At 42.2% G+C, this 23499-nt stretch overlaps 2 protein-coding genes across 10 annotated transcripts; one reads left to right on the plus strand and one right to left on the minus strand.

The window, feature by feature from the left end:
• Positions 1–1260: 1260 nt before the first annotated feature.
• Positions 1261–5084, minus strand: LOC124862590. Its single transcript, XM_047356589.1, has 9 exons — positions 5018–5084; positions 4735–4828; positions 4331–4454; positions 3799–3956; positions 3387–3529; positions 3105–3309; positions 2798–2937; positions 2529–2691; positions 1261–2148 (listed from the first exon to the last, which is right to left on the minus strand). The coding sequence occupies exons 1-9, from the start codon at positions 5032–5034 to the stop codon at positions 2083–2085; spliced, it is 1110 nt and encodes a 369-aa protein (XP_047212545.1). The 5' UTR covers positions 5035–5084; the 3' UTR covers positions 1261–2082.
• On the plus strand, positions 4765–22625 carry LOC124862588 (WAS/WASL-interacting protein family member 2-like). Of its 9 annotated transcripts, XR_007036950.1 has the most exons (9): positions 6262–6378; positions 7610–7683; positions 7949–8081; positions 17512–17634; positions 18637–19284; positions 19405–19632; positions 19828–19929; positions 20762–21883; positions 22336–22625. XR_007036950.1 is itself a non-coding variant. In XM_047356584.1 (8 exons), the coding sequence occupies exons 2-8, from the start codon at positions 7642–7644 to the stop codon at positions 20800–20802; spliced, it is 1317 nt and encodes a 438-aa protein (XP_047212540.1). In that variant the 5' UTR covers positions 4765–4891; positions 7610–7641; the 3' UTR covers positions 20803–22625. The 9 variants fall into 9 exon arrangements, 8 of the variants coding, with proteins under 8 accessions (XP_047212540.1, XP_047212541.1, XP_047212544.1 ...); XM_047356584.1 differs by lacking the exon at positions 6262–6378 and adding an exon at positions 4765–4891 and having other exon boundaries at positions 20762–22625; XM_047356585.1 differs by having other exon boundaries at positions 6261–6378; positions 20063–22625.
• The last annotated feature ends 874 nt before the right edge of the window (positions 22626–23499 follow it).

Consider the following 23499-nt stretch of genomic DNA (forward strand, 5'->3'; position numbering starts at 1 on the left):
CTCCAAGCATCCAGTTGTTGCTTGTCTGCCTCTGAGTTATACTGATATTATAAGAGTTGCGCACAAAGTGTCTGTCTCAAGAAAATCTTCCTATGTCTGTATTTTAGTCTGACCATTTATGTAATAATATAAATTCTCACTGAAGATACGGATTTGTGGCTCATTTCCTGTTTTTCACCTCGCTTAAACCAGCCAATTAAAAACCAGAGCAGCTCTCAACATTTGAACACATAATAATATGAAAAATAAGAAGTTTAATTCATTCTTTTTGTAATGAATAAAAATATGTTCAACAGGGAATTCTGTTAAAATTGTTTCAAATTTACATTTCAAAACTTTCCAAATACACACAAAATGATGTAAAATTAAAAAATTACGTTTTAAAGAAAGAGAAACTAAGTAAAAAATAAACAATAGCGACATTGTTTATTCCAAAGAATATTTTTTTCCTAAAGAGTGCATATTACAAACATAATTTAAATAGGAAAATATAAAGAAGTATCAAGTCCTCAAGATAAAATAAAACAAAGAAAATGGTAACAAAAGTAATAAAGATACAAAAATGCTAAACTAATAATTATTCATTTTTTTATGATTCCCCTAAAAATGCATAATGTGTTTCCCACATATAAAAGTAAAAATTTAATTAGAATAAATAAAAAACACATATTGATTAAAATATTAAAATATTTGTGGTGTGAAACATTTTTAATGCAACTTTTTCAAATAAAAGAGTTGAAGTATGTTGGCACAGAGGTCTACAATGTAATTATCAAAGATTGCTTTTTAAATTCACATTAAATAAAATGTGCAGACAACTGAAGACCAAAGCATCTCATATAAAACAGATAAAGTTCAGGGACTTTTCTGCTTGTTTCTCAGCCAGGTCTCTCTGCTCCGATTGGTCAACGCGGATGCTGAGGTTTAAATGAATCCAACCAATGAGGGGCCAGAAGGCTAAGCTGTCTTCCAGTTTCACTTAGTTTCCTGCTGAAAACTGAACTCTTATATAACTTTGAAAGCATATTCTGTTCAGGGTTAAACTGACAGGGTCACACCAGGTCAACTTAATGAAAACGTTCAGGTTCTGATGTGTTTTAACCCAATGCCAGGATGATATCAGCGGTGACCTTAGGGAAGCAACTGTTGGTGCCCAGCAATCTGGGAAGGGTTATAAATCCATAAGTCCAGAGATAGAAAGATTATTCCCAGATTTAAGAGAGCTTCAGCAGAACATGAACTCACACTGTTTACTTTCAATATAAGAGTATAGATTTAATTTCAATTGAATCAAAAACATGAAATTAATAATTTGTCTCATAAGCGTATGACTCCATGGCTGCATCATCACATCAGAAGGAACAGTTGTAAGAAGAATCAGCCTCACATGTTGAAACGTGGAAACACACAGTGTGTGTTTTCTGACAGGTGAGCTGCTGGGGTGGCAAACAGCAACCCCTGGAGGCAGCTTTACAAAATAAAAGCACCAGATGAACTTTTAGTTTTCAGTAAATTAACATAAAAGCATATTAATGACTTTCTTTTGTAAATTACAGTTTGTGTTTTGTCAGAATTACCTTTCTGCAATGTAGAACCACAATGAAGACATTGAGACTATCAAATATGGAATTATGCAGCAAACAAAACATTGTGAAATAACTGAAAACATATTTTATATTCTCCAGAAAAGCCCCTTTCGATTTTCTCAATCTCTGCATTCTCCCGATGAGCTTCATGAGGTGGTCAGTCACCTGGACTGGTTTCCCAACAGTCTGGACATAGTTCCCAGAGGTAGGAATAAAAATAAAGACAAACCACTGAATGAGAAGGGGTGTCCAAGTGTCCATATTCTAAAATCTAAAAATATTCAGACATGTGAAAATGAAGCAGTCATTGCGTTAAAATCAGTTTATTTTATGATATCAAAATAACACATAGAACCAGCGGAGAACACACCAACAGCTAAGAAACACACCGGAGCAACAAAAGAACATGTTGATTAAATGATGAGATGAAAGCAGGTGACAGAAGGACATCTGCTGCTCGGATGAAGGAGGAAGAGGAGGAGAGAACGAAGTGTCTTCAGATGAGTGGACTGCTGCAGAGGAAAACCAGCCACTCGGTCAGAGAGAGCTCAGCTTTATGAGGCTGAGAGAAAAACAGAGAAAACCTGGTCAGTTTATATTAATCATCTCTATTCTAACTCACTTTATCTTCTGATAATGTGAAGAAATATGTTGGAACCCTCTGAAATCGGGAAACAAACCACCTTATCTGGAAACTTGCTCTAAATGTTAGAGCTGTTAAAATAAACTGAAAACTCAGAACATTTTCTAGAAGCAGGTCGTTGGAGATAGCTGGAGGTGGGAGCTGTTAGTACAAAAACAAAAGGTTGTCCACAGCTTTTTCCTAAAGGAGGAACAGATTCTGGTTGGACACCACATGGAAGCTCCTGATGGCTCAGTGAGGAGCCAAGCAAATGCTAAGGAAGCTTGGCTCTGTGGTGATCAAGGCCTTAAACTTGTTACCTTTAGTCCCGACATGTCAATGGGTTGTCCGTCCCGCCGCACTGAGCACAGCCGAGTTCTCCCGCCACTCGGGTACCCCTCCTCCACTTCCAGGTGACACACCAGTGACGCAGACTTCAAGTAGATCAGCAGTCGCTGAGCAGGGCACCAGTCAATGGCAAACCTGCAATGCAGATGAATTACTATGAGGAGGCAGTTCTAAATTAGACCTTTAAACTGATCAGAACCATCATTCTCTGATCATCCCAGAATGACTTCCACGGCCTCACCTGGATCTCAGGGACCGGATCTCGCACAGCAGCTCAACCTGACCCATGTAGTACTGCAACACCTCCACCAGGGCGGCGCTCAGCTCGGTCCAGCAGCCCGAACTGGAGTCCCCCGCCAGGCCAGCCAGCTCCTCATTCACCTGTGAAGACATTCAGAAGGCAGGCATTTCCTCTCAGGTAAACAATGATCTGATCACATGAACAGGAAGTGACATCAGCCCCCAGGTTTTCAGACGTTTAAACATGACGAAAAATTCACCGAAATGTAAAAATGTCTGCAGGAAACGTCTCCTTTTAAAGGTCTAACCTGCTGCTGCTGGTCAGAATTCGTTATTCGCAGGATGAATCTGTCGTCATGGCAGCAGGTGATTGACAGCCTCAGCGGCTCTAGCTCACTGGCCGAAGAATTGGAAGAGAGGCGTGGCCTGATCTCTACAAGCACCTCTGACTGGTTGAAGGAGATAAGTTTGATCTGCATGACTTCCTGCATGGCGCCAACATGTTCCTGCAGCCTGACAGGACATAAAGAAGAGTTACCAGCCAATCAGAGCGTGTAACTTCGGTGGTCATGTGACTTGTCCGCACTCACGTGTCTCTAATCCGCTGCCATGAGATCAGCTGACTAAGTGCTGCCTCTGACTCCGCCTTCAGCTGCCTCAACTGGTGATCACATGACCGCAAAGCATTCTGGGCCTTCAGCAGTGACACCGTGAGCTGTTCCTGCTCCTGGCGCTGGAGGAGGTGAGGTGAAAAGAGAAGGAGGTAAGGAGATAAGTATGAGAAGGTGAGGAAAGGAGATAAGGGGAAACAAGGTCAGGAAACAAAGAGAGGAGATGAGAAAAAAAAAACAAGAGTGGAGGGGACTAGGACACAAGGAGAGGATATTGGGTGAGGAGGAGAGAGGAGACAAAGAGGTCAGAAGTCAGGAGAAGATAAGGTGAGAAAACAAGAGATGAGAATGCTCTACACTAAGTTTGTGAGTGTGTGAGAGAAGGTCCAACCTTGCTATGGAGCTGCTGAACCAGCTGTGTAAGTCTGTGTCTTCTGTTATTGATCTGTTGGACTCGTTCCTGTAGGGACATGAGCAATGTCTCCGTCTTCTCCATTCCTGACCTGTTCTCCGCCTTCAGAGCCTTCCACCTGCTGTGAGCCCCACCCTCTGACACACACACACACACAGAGTGGTAAACACACACATCTGTTCCCTGTTCTGACCACCCTGTTAGAGCTGTAGGTAAACATGATCTTTATTAATATCAGAAGAACTCTGTTTGCTTTGACTTATCTTTCATGTTTCCTGTTTAATCTCTTCATGTCTTTTAATATCTGCCTTTCAGGCAGCAACATGATCCAGGAAAACTGTGTCAGATTCTCATTCCTTCTTTAAAAACGTCTAACAGTGAAGATACCAAAGCATAAAGAGCTCCAGGTTTTCTTTTGTTCAACTTTTTTCTGCAAACAGATCTGAAGATGTCCAACAGTCAGACAAGTCAAAGTGATCGTGTGTGTGTGTGTGTGTGTGTGTGTGTGTACCTGGCTGCGGGGGACAGGGTTGTGTCATCAGTTGCTGGGCAGACGTCAGACCCTCCAGTAAGGACATCATGGAGTCTAGAACAAACAGCTGACGCCACAGAACCTTCTGCACACGTCGTCTCTCCTATATACACACACGTTTGTATTTTTGACAATTTATTAACGATTATTCAGGACTCGGGACCCACCGTCCTGCATGTTTTAGAGGAGTTCCTGCTCCAGGCCAACTGACTCATCACCTCCTCAGCTGCCACCAGGGCAACAGGCCGTTAATCGGCCATTGATTTAAATCAGGTGTGCAGCAGCGGGGAAACACCTCAAACATGTCGGGCAGCCGGTTCTGAGGATCACGGTTCGGGATAATTGCCCGTGAATGATTGAAACAGAAAACATCAGTTACAGACCGTGAGGAAATTAACCATTCCTGCCGCTTCCGCACAGTCCGGTTCGGATTCCCCGCCGGGCTCCAACAGATCCGGATCACAGCGCTGCAGAATTCTGGCCGACAAACAGATAAATTGCTAACAGTTTCAGACAGAGCCAAACTGTGGGTGATAAAATGTATGTTTTTAATGTTTCCGCTCATTTTATGGGTCATATTTTTTATGCCTGAAAGTTAAAACTCCTGAAATTTAAATGTTTTAACAAAAAGCTGAAAGAATTTTAAATCTTTCTGAGGAAACTTACCCTCGAATATCCGCCATTTTTGTTTTCAAATCTCCGCGCTTCTTCTTCTGTTGATGTTCTCTAGCAACAAGCGTGGAGGTGTGTTAGCGCCACCTCCTGGATAAGATAAACAGTTCAAGCCTACTATACCACACACCAATCTTTTGTGGTTAACTAGTAGGTTTTAGATAATGTGCAAGATGCTTACCAGTAAATAGTATGGAGTAAAGTCCTTCTTCATCTCTTTTTATATTTATTTCAATATGTTTCTTACACTTCAGTGATGCCTTTAAACCTTTTAGTTGTTTGTAATAAGAACAAAGCCTGATTGGATGTTTACCTGTTTTCTAAAGTGTGTTGTTCAATCCTCTGTCCTTTTATAGTTTCCTATTCCTAGCCCATTTTTGTCTTTTACCAACATAATTTGGAATATTATAAAGGTGCTTTCATTAACATTGATGTCCCAATATCCTTGCCATACCATATCAACCCAAAACGAGTCCAAAAGTCTTGTTCTGAATAATCATACGATTTTTGTTTGTATTGTGTTGGCTTTTAGTGATTGTGTGGTTAAAATATTGTGTTTATCTGGAGATTATCTGTAACATTTTCCATAAAATATATTGTCTGCATGATGAGTTTAAATAACTGAAAAGCTGACAGAAGCCACTGTTATATTATTTCTATTCATCTACTCTAGCACTACCATAGGTTCTGTTCTATATTCAGGTATATGAACAGTCGTTCTGGATGTTACTGCTACATTGCATTGCTGAATCAGGAAAGCTTCCCCAGTTTGTCCTGTTTGTGGATCCTGAGAACCATATGTCAATATAAAGAGAGTTTGTAAATAATCATGGTTAACATATTGCTCCAATTTAGGCTATTCTGGATAATATATAAGGGTCTTAACTACTAACATCTGGTATCCCCAATGAATGTTGGAGAAAGCGATGAGAAAAAAAACATTTAAAAAGTAGAAATCAATCCATGTTGCAGCTGGAGCAGAAATAGCAGATTCAACAGAAAAAATAAAATAAAAAGAAAACGTATATCTTGACAAAACAAGGACTGCAGAAAAGAAAAGAAATACCATGAAATAAAAAAACAGCTGAAAAACAAAATTAAAATAAAAGCAAAAACGATTTAAATGTAAAAAATGTATGAACAGCTGCAGCAGAAATAAATACATATAATATTAACATAACTTTTGTCTGATAACATCGTCATATTTGAGATAGGACAGGAGGCTAGGTGCTAGCAGGCTAACGATACGCAGCTGCAGGCACGTCACGTGACCTGGTGTTGACTGCAGCTCTAAGCTAACGGTGTTGGTGTTCACCTAGCTCCCGGGAACGGGACCGAGCTCGAGCTTTGGCCAGGTAACCCACAGACCCACACCTGGGAGGATGAGCTAATCAGTGTAGAGACGTTAAGGCTCTCAGGTAGGACCAGTTAACTTCACCTGTGCAGGTGTGTGACGGTGATGCGGCGGGATAATTGTTAGCAGGCGGAGCTAACTGCGGAGCTAGCCTCCCACAGTGATGATCAAAGGCTTCGGGAGTCTTTGAAGCGAGCTGTTGGGGGTTCTGGTGGGTTTGGATCCAGATAGGAGTCTTTTTTATTGCAGTTTTAATGCAAGCTCTTCGTTGATGTTAATCTGTTAGCCTAGCTTCTTGTAGAGATCAAGGCCCATGTTAGCCTCATGCTAACGGGGTTAATTGATCACAAAAAAAGCTGATTTCTATTTTATCACACATTCGTATGCAGGTTTGCAGACCCGGTTTCACATGGTACAGGTGCTGAAATAGTCTTTATTCCCCGGTTTTTATAATCTTCGGTTCATAAAACGGATTTCATAAACACTAAGTGGATCATGCAGAGGGCTGATAAATTTTGGGACTCTGTTTTTAGATCTGGTTCTGCTTGGATATGGGTTAGTTGGAACAAAATAACTGCAAACAGGTTCATTTAGCCACTGAATCATGAAGAATCCAGACTATCGATTCATCTGTTCAGTCTACAAGTGAGTTCAGTTCTGGACAGAACTACAGTTAGCAGGTTCTAATGTTCATCCACTGGGTTCTGGATTGAAGATAGACGAAAGCCTGAGGATTTCTCAACTGGTGCTGGTGGGACGTGTCCTGGAAAGAGCTGTAAGATCTTAAGGTTCTGATGGATCCAACAACAGAGCTGTCTGCAGATTAGAGAACTAGGAAGAAACCGAAATCCTATTCTAAGCCAGAAACACAGCATTTAATTATTACAATAATGAATATGACTGTGGATTCAGACTGTTACACTAACATCCATGAGTTTATGTTAACTGCGTTAACTGTTGTCATTTAGTTTTTTAGCAGTGGTCTGAAGCTGTGTTCCTTTTCCCATCCTAGTCTGAGTCTCTTTACAGTTTATTTCAGGAAACGAGAAAAGAAAAATCTTACTATTCAAAACGGATTGATTTTTTTATGATCTCTTCTTTTAGATTTTTAGAAGTGTTGTTTTATTTACTCTATTTGTTTGATTGTTAAATTATCACTTTATGTGGATTTCACTGCTGGATGGTTGGGTTCAGGTTCTCCTGATGAATCAGAAATGTTTGTTGTGTCCCAGGGTTCAGGAGATCAGGTGTTGTCAGCAGCAGGATGCCCATCCCTCCCCCTCCTCCTCCCCCCACCTTCAGTCAGGTGAGGTTTTTGATGATCACGATCTTCTTCTCCTTGTGCTCTTTCTGTTTGCACCTCTTTGCCTTCCTGCTCTCCTACCTCTTCTACATGGATGGATTAGTGTTTGGACAGCTGAGGCGTTCAGGGCCTCCTGTTTTTGTGCTTCATACAACAAGATGTAAAGTTTAAGGTTCAGTTAAAAACACCAAAGGGCCACTGAACAGCAGCACTGTTACAGATGTCATCACAGCAGCCTACAGACTGAATGTGTCTCCTCCTCCCTCAGGCCAACACTACCCCTCCCAAGCTGAGCAGGGAGGAGGTCAAAGGTCGCGGCGCCCTGTTGTCGGACATCTGTAAAGGCACTAACCTGAGGAAGGTGGCGGTGGTGAATGACCGCAGCGCTCCTCTGCTCGACAGTAAGACTCAAACACCAAAGAGCCAAACACCTCCCACAGAGCACCCATACATTCGCTTATACCAGTACCTAAGCCAGACCCAGCCCAAACAGCAGGGGGCGCTGTCTGAGGAGGCCAAGAAGAAGGCAGGAGAACCGAGCTCCTCTTCGTCCCTCAACAGTAAGACCTCTGTGTTCTGAGATAGTTTAGGCCGGCTGCAGGAGGCTGTGTTCAGGTTTAATCAGCCGCTAAGGTCCCTGTCCACAAACATTACATAGAACAGGGGTCAGCTGACCTAATGACACATTACCTCATGTCAGTCAGCGGCACTGAGGCTGAATGTTGAACCACTCAAAGTAAAACTTTTCTCCCCAGTAACCTCCTACAGCCAATCAAAGCGCAGAGGGTGTTGCCTTTAGGAACAGGAACAGCAGATCAAAAGTGAGGACATCCTCAGCTTTGGTCTACATCACATTCTTGCGTCAATAAAGTGTTGTTGATCATATGATCAGACTGAAACATAACCAAGTCGGGAGCTATCGGGGCTTTAAACAAACCAGTTTGTTACCAAGGTAACCAGATCTACACACCTGGGGTCTCCTGTACCAAGAGCAGCGTGGATTTCCTGCTGAAACATACGCACAAACAAACTCAGATTAATGAAGCTGTACGTTCGCATTGATCTATCTTTCACCTTCGGGCAGGCCATCAGGTGCACCTGGTGGACTGCCAGACCCCTCCCTTCACAGACCCCAACCTAAATATGCAGTTACATGTAAATATGCCCTGCATGTTGATTGTTTTAGCTGGAGATTCATGTTCACATGTGGCAAGAAGAGACAGGTGGAGACACTGCTACAGTAAACAAGGTAGATGTGTCTATAAACTTTCTCTGCGTGAAGTTGGACTTTAGGTACAAACTCACACTTTCACCTGGCAATGTTCCTGTTTACACACAGCAAAGTTATTTTAAAGAACAGTAGAAGTGCTATGAGAGATGCTGAGGCATGTTGAATTTTATGGATGTTTATTCTCATAAAGGCACTCAGCAGCTTGATGGAATGTTCTCAAACTGGAGTTGAACCAGCAAACAAACAGGAAGTTGCTCACTTTAACCACTGACTAGTAATGAGGTTGTGAAGACGAGATGATGTTGAGGCGCAAGGGTTCAGTTTACATCAGGCTGGCTACTATTGGTAGAATTAAACAAATTTCCTTAGCAAGAAACCAGAATCCCCAGTGCTGGATTTTATTCTGCTTCCAGCCAGGTTGTTAATTACAAGTAATGAATTAATCGAGAAAATCACATGTTCGTTAGTTATTGTGACTATGAATCTGAGAATATTATTTAATATTTAATATTAATATTTTATCAAATAATATTTGGGTCTGTTAAGGGTTGTCCTGTGAATACCAGCCCAGTAAGGTGATGGTATTAGGATAAAATAGAAAGGTGTGAGACGAGCTCTGACATTATTGAACAGCATAAACTCTGCACATATATGGAATAAATTCACACAATTTCTTAAAATACAAGAATTTATTAACAAAAATAAGTCAACTCAAAGTCAAACATATTTCAATCAACAAACTCTTTACTTTGCTAAAACAATCCAACTAAACTACCAAGCAGAATTAAAGAATAATGAAGACTAATGGACTATGTACAATATAAACAAGTTGATTAAAGATGATTGATAATTATGACCAAAAGAGTGATGCAACATTACCATGCAATGTTTATGTTTGAGAACCAAGGATTATCTTGAAGAATCTGGAAGTGAAGTTAAGTTAGTCTTGGAACCAACTTAGGAAATAATCAGCAAACGTTTAGACAACCATTCACAATGCAAGAACAGATAAAATATTATTTTAATAAAATAATGTTTTAAATAATGATCTGCTGAATAAAACCAACCTTCTGGATGAATAATTCTCAACGGGGTCTCATTAGCTGTCTTTATTTATTAAAATAATATTTAAATAAATATTATTAAGAGAGTATTTTGGAAAAGAGTCAAATCTTTCTGGAGAAATGGGGCTTAATGGTGTTTACTTAGTTATCAAATTTAGTAAAATGATGTTTAGGGACTATTATTCACTAGCTTGAAAACTAACAACCTTTTTGTTAAATATTCTTTAGTAGCAGCACGTGTTCTTAGCTGTTAGCAGTTGAGCTAACAAAAGAAGCTAATAGCTTAGCACCAGAATCAAACTCACGTCTTTAAAAATACCGTTAATAAAAGGGTTAAAATGTTTAGATCATTTCATCCTAAATCTCTCTGCCCAAATCCTAACTTCGTTTGAATTGTGTTGAGGAGGAGTTGTCCGGGCGACAATGAAGTTTGAAGAAAGCTCTGTGAACAAAGTGTTAGCTTCCAGCTAACCTCCGGAGCAGTGGCTGGGCGGCCCGTTCTGTCCGCTGACAACACTGCACGTTACCACGGGATGCGGCTCCTGTTGTCGTCCTTTCAGACCGGGAAAACCGCTCCACTCTTTGTAGAGACAGCGTCTCTACTGGGGACTTCTCTGGAACACAGTTTGTTTCTGCAGGCCTCAGAGAGAGAAAGTCAAGTCAGGCTTATACCTTAATTTACCCCTTTTTATGAATGAATACCGGATTCTTTCAACAGTAATTCATCAGTACTTAACTTGTGCATATGATCGCGTGATCTTATGACACCCTTGGATCCAGTTTGAAGAGTTTGTCTTTTTGCCAGCAAAGAGACATTAGCGCTGTGTCCCCTCCTGTCCCGATGATCAATGGCGTGGAAGTGAAAGAACCATTGGAAAGGTGGGGGTTTTATGGGGGCAGTGGCATCATGGGAAGTCCGCTGTTACCCCCAATTCCTAAGTTGTGTCGGAAGTAGGTTAATGCAATTTATTTTGAAAGTTCCAGAAAAGTCCGTACCGCATTTCCTGTTGTAACCCATGGCTGTGGGTCCCAACATCCCCCCTTTAGTTCTGAAGAATGGGATGAAGTCCACAGTCTTTGGGGCTAAACATCAGTCCTCAGCCATGAGAAAAGAGTCACTAGGTTCCTGTAGGTAGGCAGAGTTCAACAGTTCATTTTGGTTCAGAGGTTAGTGTTTGGACAGGAGTGAGGCAAGATTGGGCAGACTAACACTAATAAAATGTTTTAAAGAGAAAAGAAACAAAAGTCATGTAATAATTTTCACACCATAATAATACTGCTTTTAAAACCTTAATTTCTCAAGTTCAAAACCATAAGAAAGAAAAAGATTAAAACAGAATATAGGGTGTTGGAAATTATTTACCATCTTCATACCTTGTTTGATAGATTTTACAGGGTTGATTCTGGACTGCAACGGCTTGCCAGGTCTTTTAGGAACGTCTCAGTTATAACACACCTGTAGATCATCTCAAACTCCTCCTTTTATGATGACATCTTTGGAGTGGCTCCAGTCTTTACCACCAACCTTACAGTTCAATGTTGCACTGTGAAAAGGTGTTTGTCTTTTAACTGGTGGCTTGTCTTTTGGCTGACGCCAGTTATCACCCCCCTGGTTCTGTTGCATCACTTGGGAAGTTACTTTGCGCTTCTTCTTAGGCCTGTTCTCAGTTTGAATGTTTAACACTCTAACTTTACCTTTTCCTGCTCTGTCTGAATGAACACGTGTTTCCCACACAAGCTGAGCATATCTACGAGTCTCCTGCATAGAGAGATTCTCTGTTATGCAATGCATGGTCACTTCATACTGCACGCTAACATGGAGATTGTGAAGAAACAAAGACTTAAAAGTGTGGTCTTCTTCAAGACCTGGAGCATAACATCCCTGATAATAAGTCGTCTTCAAACGGCAGAAATATTCTCTAGGAGGTTCATCCTGTTTTTGCAGAACAGTCAAAGCATTAATAGTGGCAGCGGCTTCATCTCTGTAAACATAGTACTCTTCTCTAAGAGCCTGGCAGAGAGATGGATAGCTGTCACTAATTTCTGGAGGAAGAGTTTTTATGAACACATGAATATTCTTAGCTGTTGTTTTCCAAATAAGTCTCAGCTTCTCACGATCAGAAGGAAAACGCAAGTCAAGAAGACAATGTTCAAACTCAAACAGGTAAGCATCAATATTTGACTCCTGGCTACCTGGATCAAAACCTTCTATGTCCTTAGCAAAGAATTCAAGCTGCTTAAAACGGACACCATGCTACCAAGGTGGACCACGTCCATCTGAGAAGTCATGCTGGTTAGGTTCATGAAATGGTGGGAGAAAACAGGTTTTCTCATGATTTAAATGAGAGCTTCCTAATGAATGGACTCGTGCAAGTGGTGGTCGGTCAGGTTGGAACGAGTCACCTGAGAACCATGTGCTTCTCTCTTGGCCCCTAGGGGTCGACATAGAGTCAGAAGGGAGAGGGATGCCGATCAGGCCAGAAGGGTGCTCCTTCCACCTAGTTGGATCACTTGTGCACGCTGAGTCCCGCACTCGGTCATCTTGGTGGTTGTTCACTGCAATGGGATTTGGCAGGACACCACTGGAGACCATCTGACTTCCACCATTTCTGTTAAGGTCTGTGGAAGTAAGTTGAACACTTTGACTAAGTTTAGAAAGGGGCGACTCTGTAGGTGCTGCATGTCTGCTGTCTGAGTCTGCCCCCTGCTGTGGCTGCTGTGAGTGAAAATGCAAATCGGGTACCTGAGAGGTGAGGGTCTGTTCCTGCTTTTGGGATGAAGCTTTCTTGAGCTCATCTGCCTTCAGGTCTTCTAACTTTGCTTCAGCTTTCTTGGTCCTCTCAACTTTTGAGAGCTCAAGCTTTGCAGCATTTTCTCTTTGAAGAGCCATCTGATGGCCAGTCTGTAACTGAAGATATCTTTTAGCTTCCAGTTGGGATTTCTGCTGATACAACAAGGTAAGCTGACAAAGAACATCTTAAATCAGATTCTCTCTAGTTGGATTTTCAATTAGGTCAAGTAATTCTTTAATCCTTTTATCACATGCAGAAAGGTCAAACTGATTTATAGCATCCCATTCATCTGGAGACAAACGGATGAGATCAGCAACAACAACCTTCTGCATATCCATGTCTGCTGAATTCATAATAGACTTTGATTCTTCATTCTGGCAGAAACTCCAAAACAACAAAGTTATGAAAAATTGCTAAAAGCAACAACATCTAACAAATGTATGTCCAGCTATATATGTATCTTTGACTATACATATATTGGAAACATTTGTATGACTGTAAAATGGGTGCACAAGTTGATCATTCAACCTGTGACTTGTGACAACACTATGCTCCAAGTATTACAATGCTACTCCTTTCTCTAAGGATATTTGTGATTTTAGCATACATTTTTTTCACCTTTCTTGGGAGGAACTAGTGATTAGACACTACTCTTAACCTTTAATGGAATTTGTTTAAAAATGCAAAGGAAAAAGAAAAATGCTACACCTCCCATGGGTAATAATTGCAATTTGGTTTTTGGTTCACCCCCCTTTATGGCAGGGTGGATTAGATTAAATTTTTGGATTTAATATGGCAATACATCCTGTTCTTTCAAAACATAAAACAAAACTATAAAGTTACTGAATGGATACATGCATCAAAAATCCTAGGTCAGATCCTAAAATTAACTGCAAATGTTAATTCAGTTTCAGATTGTGGTCTTACATAAAACACAGCCTCTGGATACAGATGTGCAGCAACTCTCTGGACAGTGAGGTTAACTTAAGTTAAACCAAGTCTCAAGTCATTGCTTACACAGAAGAAACCAGAGTCAGAACATCTAAAATTTTGCCTTTGTAGCAGAGTTGATTGGTACTAGCACAGAGATATTGGAGTTATTAATTTTGATGAAAGTCTAAAATTGTGAACTCCTGGAGTGTCACGAGTTATAATGTTCTCTTAAATATAATCAGTGGCATCTGATGTTAGAACTCTGATGTTTTGTGTCCTCTTGTGACCAGTGGCAGCTGGTTTTAAGCTCATCAATTGGTGCAGCAATAATGTGCTGTTGTGGTTTATTCATTCGCATTTATGTACAGTGCAAGCTGTTCATAATAATGCCCACCCAGGGATGCCAATTATGTAATGATTGATTATTGATTAATTAATATTCATCAAGATTTCCACGCATCCGTGATCAAATTAAGAAAAAAAAACGATATGCGCCTCCTTTGCACTGTCCTGTGAGACACGCGGGAAATGGCGACGAAACTCTCCATCTCAGCCGGTTTATGCTCTCGGTGACGTCAGAGCTGCGACGTCTGTGGAGCTGTATGGAGGTAAATTTGTCTCAATATTATTCAATCAAAAAAAAATCTCAATCAAAATATATTAAGTTGTGATCAAAACTATCAGAGTTGTAACGATTTTTTTTAAATGGAATATTTTATTTTGGGGAGGAAAAAAATTGACAAAACTTTTTTTGATTAAAATGACTCATTTTTTCTCACAAAGAGAAAAAAGTTATCTGCAAAACATAAACTTTTATTTGCGTATGTCAAAAATCTTTGGTTACGAGTCTCGCTTTTTTGGTTTTGACGCTCTCTGTTTTTGGTTGAACTCAAAAAATTTTGAGTTCTGGAAACATGAACATCCTGGGCGGGGCCTAAAGATGAACGATGTAAGACGTTTCCCTATTGGTTAGCGCTGACTAAAGCCGCAGACTCTGATCCCCCGCATCTCTGAACTTCTGGTCGAACTGCAGGGCTTGCAGCGTCGCTTCAGTGAGGAGACATCAACTCTACAGAAGAAAACTGCGGTCAAGTGAGCCGACAGTCAGAAATACGCGGTGACGTCAGCCGACACCAGCTCTCTCTTAAAGATTAGCGTCACGCATACAAGGTGCTTTACGGTAATGGAGCAGAAAGGACGCCGATCCTGGCAACGGTTGAGAAAATAAGAGGAAAACAGAAAAGTAACCTACAGAACATTTATATTAATTACATTTTTACAACTTTCACATTCATGTTTTATGTAAAAGAATAAATATTTAATATTTTACTGTACAGTTTTGGAGAAATATCTTGTCAAAATACCTCAAAATGCTCAACCATTATATGCATTTGTCCCACTTTCAGGAATTTATTTCTCCAAAGCCATAGTTGTGTATTTCTCCAAACCTTTACAGTGAAATTATGAAATATTGGTTATAATCTGGTTATAATATAGATGACCCTCTAATATAATCTGAAGAGATTGTGTTTTCACCTCTCTTGGTTTTGGAGAAATAAATTCCTGAAAGTGGGACAAATGCATATAATGGTTGAGCATTTTGAGGTATTTTGACAAGATATTTCTCCAAAGCTGTACAGTAAAATATTAAATATTTATTCTTTTACATAAAACATGAATGTGAAAGTTGTAAAAATGTAATTAATATAAATGTTCTGTAGATTATTTTTCTGTTTTCCTCTTATTTTCTCAACCGTTGCCAGGATCGGATCCTTTCTGCTCCATTACCGTAAAGCACCTTGTATGCGTGACGCTAATCTTTAAGAGAGAGCTGGTGTCGGCTGACGTCACCGCGTATTTCTGACTGTCGGCTCAGTTTTATTCTGTAGAGTTGATGTCTCCTCACTGAAGCGACGCTGCAAGCCCTGCAGTTCGACCAGAAGTTCAGAGATGCGGGGGATCAGAGTCTGCGGCTTTAGTCAGCGCTAACCAATAGGGAAACGTCTTACAGCGTTCATCTTTAGGCCCCGCCCAGGATGTTCATGTTTGACCACAATTTATGTTTTTGATTGAGATTAGTTTTTTGTTTGATTGAATAATAGTGAGACACATTTACCTCCATAGAGCTGCGCATGTCAAAATGTGCGACCAAAATGGATGAGCCAACATAGTGATAGATTTATTTTTTTTTACGTTGATTGAATGATGATGAAAACATCTTCATCCTGTGATGGTGCTTTTGAATCTTTTTCATTTTTTATTTAATTGCATCAGATAACTGGTTCTCTCTGCAGATTGTGCTTTAATGTTGACTTATTTACAGGCAGAATCCTCCCAGGCTGTCCTGATTGGTCTGCCACCTTCACTGAAATGTTCCTGTTCATATAAGAACTGGTCAGCAGCTGTATGGGTACAGACCCAAGCACAGTTCCAACAGGATTGCTCTTGGAAAGTTGAAGTCATCACCTTGAGCCAGAAAATCCCCTCGGTCTCTAACTAGGCGCTCTGGTCACGCTGTGACATTTGCAATATCCAGTAATATTAAAGTCAATAAAGCCACTATAACGAGGGATAGTTTCCGGCACACTTTTCACTTGCTCTAATGTCCACTTATGTCATTTTAAATGTTGTGAGTGCATTAATTTGTCATCATGCCTCTGACAGGGACCGTAGAATACCTTCTAGGTGTCACCAATGAGCCTCTAACCGTAGAACCAGGTGTACTGGTCACAAAGCTGCCGTGGGCCTGTGGACATCTCCACAGTTGGTTGATCCATCTGATCTCTTGGGTGGAAAACAACCAACAACATGGGTTTGTGCATGAGCAGCACTTATACATGAGGCCCCTGGTTCCTGGGGGTGGTCACAGCTGACATGCGATGAGACGTTGAACGCAGGATGTAGCTGTCCCATGTCCTCCTGTTTTTTTTCCTCATCTGATCCATTCCTGTTTTGTTTGACATGTCTGCTCTCCCTGTAGCTGCCGAGTTTGCATCAACCAGCTGACGTGCTGTCAGGCTGCAGGCAGGTGTGTGTATGTGTGAAGCAGGTGGACAGGTGATGGTGCGGCTGCTTAAACAGACGCTGCAACTTCCTGCAGCTGCTGTTTGTTAAACGTCTGCTGTCTGCTTCAGTGTCGCATCACTTCAGCTCATCAGATGATTCAGGAACGCACTGTTGGAGGAAAACCTCAGTAAATTGTTTCAGGGGAAAACTGAGGCAGCTTCCACATGTTTGACAGTTTAATCTGTCTCCTCCTCACCTGCTGTGGAGGACACCGGGGTGGACGGCAGACTCCACATCTTGACTGCATGAAACAGAACAAACTCAGAAATCTGAGTTAAAAGAATCTTTTTACTTCAGCATGTTTTGTGTTTAGTTTTAGTAAATGTAGAAAGTTCTGTTTTTGAGAATCCGGACTTGTGCAAAATGTTTACATGATCTGTTTTTAACCAAATTAAAAGAACTAAAATGGACGATCAGAAAAGAAACATCTTTGAAATGAAAGAGAAACTGGTTATTACATAGTGATGAAGTGTGCACTCCTGATCACCTGTGATTTCATTGATTATTAACATGTTTCTGACTGTTTGTTGTGCTGACGATGATGTCATCGGAGCTGCGTGGGAGCGTAAACACCTTAATTTACCGTCTCACTCCACATCACTTCATTCCACCTCATCCCACCTCAGTGTCTGACATAGTTACCTGTCCTTACATGCATCCCACCTCACACTAACTCATTGTAGAGGACAGCGGTGACATCATACCCTCAGCCTGTACTCACCTGTCCAATGGTTGTGGTCCTCAGAGCCCAAAGGAGGTGGAGCAGCCACAGGAGCCAATGGCAGCACAGCAGGAAGTCCGTCAGGTTCTGCTCCTCCAATCGGAGGCCTGTTCACAGGCGGAGTTCCCAAACTGAAGCCAGTCGGAGGTCAGGAGCTCCCATTTATCTGCAGGAACATTCTCCCTGCGTGAACGTTTCCATGTCATTATGATTTTGTGATGTAGACCAGCATGAAGAAGTGCATAACTGAAGTAGAAGGAAGATGATTTGTAATTTTACACACCTGGAAAGTGTGGCGTGCGTTTATGTTCAACCCCCTGAGTCAAGACACCTCTGGCTGCAGGTCTTTTGGGGTTTATCTCCACCAGGTTTGAACATCTACAGACTGAATTATTTTGTGTAAAACATCTCAAGCTCTGTCAGATTGGATGTAGAACATCAGTCTTAAAGTCTTCTCACAGATTCTTAGTTACATTTAGGTCTGAGCTTTGTTTAGGCCATTCAACACATTAATGTCCTTTGATCTAAACCATCCATTGTATATCCGGCTGTATTTTTAGTTTGGTTGTCCTGCTAGAAGGTCAACCTCCAACCTAGTCTCAGGTATTCTGCAGCCTCTAACAGGTTTTCTTCCAGGATTGTCCTGGATTCCTGTTCCTGCTGAAGAAAATCACCCTACAGCATCAGAATCAGAAAAGCTTTATTGCCAAGTACGTTTTTGGACATACAAGGAATTTGTTTTGGCGTAGCATGATGCTGCCACCGCCATGTTTCTCTGTAGAGTTGGTGTGTTCAGGGTGAAATGCAGTAAAGTTTTGCTAATAGGCCAGATAGTTTGATTCTGGGGCCATCAGACCAGGACAACCTCTGGATGCGTTCTCCACATCTCCTACAGGCTTATGCCAAACTGCAAACAGGACTTCTTCTGAAGGCAGCTGGTGGGACTGGACGTTATTTATGTGCATGCCACACTTTTCAGATCACTATAATTATTTTTGAAAGCCACGAATCGTTTTCCTTCCACTTAATACTTTGTGTTTGTCACATGAAATCCTTTACAGCAGCAATCAGACAGAATGTGAAGATGTGGGAACATGTTTGTGTATTTCTTGTAATCCACCGTTACGGTTTTGTTTTTTTTGTAAACAGACTCCTCCTCGGGACGTTCTCCTTCGGCTCGTCCTGCAGCACCCCGCCCTCCAAGCCATCGGCATGACAACACAGAGAGCCCCTCCCCTCAGGCGTTGTCACCAATGGAGACCTCTCGATCTCAGCGTCCTTCGCTCCCCAACCTCTCCTCCTCTCCCTCCCCCTCCTGCCCTTCCTCCGCAGCCTCCTCACCCTCCACTGGCATGAAACACTCTTCCTCCGCTCCTCCTCCCCCTCCTCCTCCCCTCTCGCGCCGTGGTAATGCCCCCTCCCCTCCATCCTCCTACAACAGGGAGAAACCCCTCCCACCAACACCTAACAATACCCCGCCTCTACCCACAAAACCTCCTCCGTCTCCTAGCAACAGCAGACGTCCTCCCACGTCTGGAGGAAACCCCTCCAGCTCCTCTCTGGCCCCGCCTCCTCCACCGTACCGCATTAACGGTCCAACGGGGGGTGGCGAGGTGGCGCCCGAGCTGCCCCAGCGACACAACTCGCTGAGCAACAAGAGGCCCGCTCCGTCACCGGGAGGCCACACCCCCACTAGAGGTCCAGCCCCTCCGCCTCCTCCTGCGTCACCCACACCATCCCAGCAAGGAGCCAACAGGCCGCCTCCTCCCGTCAGAGAGCCGCCGAGCAGGGGAGCAGGTGAGTGTTGGTGAAATATACTTTTCCCAACATGACGTCATCCTCTGCTTCCTGGTTTCAGCCAATCACAGTTCTCCTTGGAACAAGAAGGTATTGATCACCTGTGCAATCTCTCCTCAGCTCCTCCGGTTCCAGCTCCATTATCATCGTCAACGAGGGCAGGTGGCAGAGAAGCTCCGCCTCCTCCTCCTTACAGGACGCACGGTAGCCCCTCCCTGTCTTCGGACCCCCCCTCCAGAGGGAAACCTCCTCCCCCACCCTCCCGCACCCCAGCCGCTCCTCCGCCGCCTCCCCCTCCTCTCCGTAACGGACACTCCTCCTCCTCCTCCATCCCTCGCTCGTTTGTTGGTGAGTCTCTGCCTGATTGACCGTTTTATGGATCAGTTCAGATGTCTCCAGTAATGTTGAATTGACTCAGGTCATCAGAGCGACCTCCCCTCTTCTTTTCCTCTTCCTGCCCTGAGTTTAAAGAACAGATTCACTGTTAGAAATGATAAAGAGTTAAAAATGAACCGAGGTGATGATCCTTCTCTCCTTCTGCAGACGACTTTGAGTCCAAATATGCCTTCCACCCTCTGGACGACTTCCCTCCTCCAAACGAGTACAGACACTTCACCAAGATCTACCCGAGCAAAGCCAGCAGAGGTACGACACACCTTCAGCAGCTGAGGATACTCCTCCTCCTCTTCCAGTACAAAAGCAGATGAATTCAGTTACTGTCAGAAGTTTCCATCCACTCATCTTCAGCATCAATGATCTTTTTATCATTTTCTTTTAGCCGTACTCTGTCCAGGATGAAGGGATTGTTCAGCATGGAGCTGCGATGGTTTTTGGATTAATTCTGGAATTTCTCTAATCCGTTCGGGATGAAACATTTCTATACAGCCTCAGTAGTATGGAAATAAACTTTCTGTATCCATCAACAAGCTTCTGGCTGAATATGTGACCACTCAGTTTGGCGGCTCTGGTACAGCTCGTTTAACTGGTTGGTGTACTGGAACAGAACCCACTTTTAATCAAAGTTTATATTTTTTTAACATTTCATAGGCTTTGCTCATCCCAGAACCTCTTTAGATGTATGTTTGTGTTCATTTGGAGCACCAAAATGTGTCCAGGAGGTTTTTCCCTTCATTACTCTATCCAGTACCACTGGCAGTGGAACAGCTCCACACCATGATGCTGCCACCACCATGCTTGGCAGTTTGTATAGTGTTGTGAGGTTTGAAAGCTGCACCTTTGTTCCTGCAAACATCCTTCTCGTCATTGTGTCCAAGTAGTTCAGTGTTTGTCTCATCGGACCATCGAAATGTTCTCCAGAAGACATCTGGCTTGTCCATGTGGGCAGCTGCAGGTCCTTGGTGATGTTAAACTGGTTTCATGTGAAAATGCCAATCGATACTGACGAGGTTAACCAGTTAAATATGAATCTTTTTCTGTTTCCTGATTGGTTACTGAGCTGTTTCTGTTTTTGTTTCAGTGATGAGAGGAGCTCCTCCTCTTCCTCCTGTTGGCAGGTGAACCTTCAACTTCTCCCCTCTCACACCTGCTTCTTCATCCTGTTTGTCCATCTCCACCTCATCTACGCTCACAGCTGATTGGCTGAGGAGATGTCCGACAGTTTGACCAATCAGAGAGGCCTTGTGGAAGAATCGGATTGAAGGAGCGAAGCGTCTTCCTCCAGATGTTTGATTTTTGTTTGCACCTGCACTTTTAGTTTTTATCAGGCGGCAGCACAGAGTCGGAAACAGCAGCATGAGCCGTTCCTGATGGTTCTGTTAACCTAACGAGGACGGGCCACAGCAGGATCCAGGTGGATTCTGAAGGCTTCAGGCAGAGGATGAAGATGAATTAAAGCTTACTAAACGATTAACGCTGAAAAAAACAGATCTTAATATCATTCACTGACAGAAACACTAATCAGAGACATGTTCTCACACTGAGACTTCTCCACAGGTCCTGTACCTGGGTCTAGGTCAGGTTCTGGATCTGCTGGGTCCACAAACTGAACTGGGATCAGTTACTTCTGAGGATTTCTCCTCAGACTCCATGAAGGATTAAAAACCTGTATATATGCACCTCAATCATCAGCTGACTGAGTGGTTCCTGAGCAGGTCAGTTGTTTAAGTGCCAATATGGACTGAGGAGGCCCGTAGAACCTCAGCTGGGGTCATGTGATCGAACCAAGTGTGGAGGAGCACGATCCGACCTATTTCATATCAGTAAATATTTCTTCATGTATCACAGCAGCTGCGTCTTAGACAAGAAAACGGTTTGTTTCTGCTGATGATTCCTAGAACTGTTGGAAATATGGGAGAAAAAAGGTCAAATGTGAAGATTTCAGAGGTCATTCTGAAGGTCGATGTCAGAGCTGCTGCCTGGAAATCCTACAGCATTAATATCTGTTAAATTAATTAATGTTCAAAAGAAGAAGCTTGTGATGTCACTGGTTGCTATGGCGATTTCCTCCTCTCACCCACAGCAGTATTTCAGACTGTCAGGAAAACTCGTTCATGACCTGTGAGAACCGTGAGCAGTCATGATGGAGGAGGAAGTCCACCGTTTCTGCGTTAGAAAAACTGTCACAAACAAAGGGTCAAAGGTCAGAAACATTTCTGTAATTAAAAAAAGTTCTGGGAATAGAAGAAAATGTTCTGAATTAAACTGAGGGGGAAAAAAAAAAATGTAAAAATCACTGAATCATTCGGACCTCGGTCTCATTCTCCCTATAATCCCGGCCCAAGGGTGGGTTTTTTTTTCTTAATTTTACTAATAAAGGTATTTAAAACCATGAGATCAGTTCTGATTTCAGCAGGAAGAAAAGTAAAAAGTGTCATTTAGTTCTAATTTATGCATCAACATTGTGGCTTTTTCTCTCCCATCATTCTCCTTATATTAGTGGACTTTTCTCCTCAGATTGACTTCCTGTTACTGTATATATTTATGATTATTTGAGAATAATTCGTCGTTTTCCTGAACCCCAGGCCTCCTATGTGGTTTAATCCGGTCATGTTCTAACATGTTCTTCCTGACATAGCTGTTCTCTGCATGCAGAACCTTCTCTGGTGGCTTTCCATGCTGGAATGTTGTTGAATCGGAAATCTCCGGATTTCTGGGAATAACTTCGGTGTCGCCCCCTGGCTGCAAACGATGGAGCTGCAGTCTGACTAACTGAGCGGAACTGATTTCTGTGCTGCAGGATGGACTGTAGAGGCTCTAACCGAAGTTCTAATGGTGTCAGCTTTATTCTGACACTGGGACTAATGGTGTGTGTTGTTCTCAGTTTAGCAGCATGCTCTCTAACTGGTTTAACTGGTCTCTGAATAAACTCCAGCAGTTACTGATCCACCTGTGTCCTCCCTCTTTGATCCTGTTGAAAACCTCTGCTGTAGAAACCTGGAAGATGAGCCAGATTAGTGACTGTCGGACCTTCTGGCTCAGAAGAGCTGCAGATGCTTTCATCTTCTAATTAATCATTTATGTCTTTAATTTGTCTGCATATAGAATTTTAAACCTGTTATTTAGACACGATTTAAATTGAATAATTACTGTCACGCACGCAGCGTTTTTATTTCGCCTTTAAAACGATTAAGCTGAGCCTCATCAGTAAAAGCTCTTCGGTTTCTCATCAGTTCAGATATGTAGAATATTTTGTTCTAATTTGTTCACATAATAAAAGATCAATGAAGACTGCATGGATGTTTTTAAAAACATTTGCATTTGGTGACTTAAAATAATTTAAATCCTTAGTTAAATAAACCATAAATTCTCTGATTTAACTTCAGAGTTTTTCCCATTTTGTTCCATTTCAGCCACAAATTTAATTGTATTTAAGATTTTCTGTGACGGAACAACCCGCACTTCTGCATTCATGGGTTTCAGCCTTTCCTTACAAATAAAAATCTGACATGCATTTGGATTCAGTGCCAGCTGGAGACCTACCAGGACATGGACATCCACCTAAACAAGCAGGGCAGCCAAGAAGCCCATGGTAACTGGAGGAGATGCAGCAATCAATGGCTCAGGTGGGTTAATCTGTTGACTGAGCCGCACACTGAACACACCATCCTCTCTGAAATGTGGTGGTGGCAGCATCATGCTGTGGGGATGCCTTTCTTCAGTAGGGGAAGGGAAGTTGGTCAGAGTTGATGGGATTAGTGGACTTTTCTCCTCAGATTGACATGCTGTTACTGTATATATTTATAATGATTGTTTGGG

The sequence above is a fragment of the Girardinichthys multiradiatus genome, chromosome X, assembly GCF_021462225.1.
Source record: "Girardinichthys multiradiatus isolate DD_20200921_A chromosome X, DD_fGirMul_XY1, whole genome shotgun sequence".
In the NCBI taxonomy this organism is placed as follows: Eukaryota; Metazoa; Chordata; class Actinopteri; order Cyprinodontiformes; family Goodeidae; genus Girardinichthys; species Girardinichthys multiradiatus.

Bases quoted from the DNA above. Each gene is read 5' to 3' on its own strand.
- LOC124862588 (XM_047356584.1), top strand. From the start codon at position 7,642: ATGCCCATCCCTCCCCCTCCTCCTCCCCCCACCTTCAGTCAG. The intron at 7,684-7,948 runs GTGAGGTTTTTG...CTCCTCCCTCAG, and splicing joins CTCCCCCCACCTTCAGTCAG to GCCAACACTACCCCTCCCAA. The intron at 8,082-17,511 runs GTAAGACTCAAA...TGTGGTCCTCAG, and splicing joins CAGCGCTCCTCTGCTCGACA to AGCCCAAAGGAGGTGGAGCA.
- LOC124862590 (XM_047356589.1), bottom strand. The intron at 3,530-3,798 runs GTTGGACCTTCT...CACCTCCTCCAG, and splicing joins TTCAGCAGCTCCATAGCAAG to CGCCAGGAGCAGGAACAGCT. The intron at 2,938-3,104 runs GTTAGACCTTTA...ATGTCTTCACAG, and splicing joins ATTCTGACCAGCAGCAGCAG to GTGAATGAGGAGCTGGCTGG.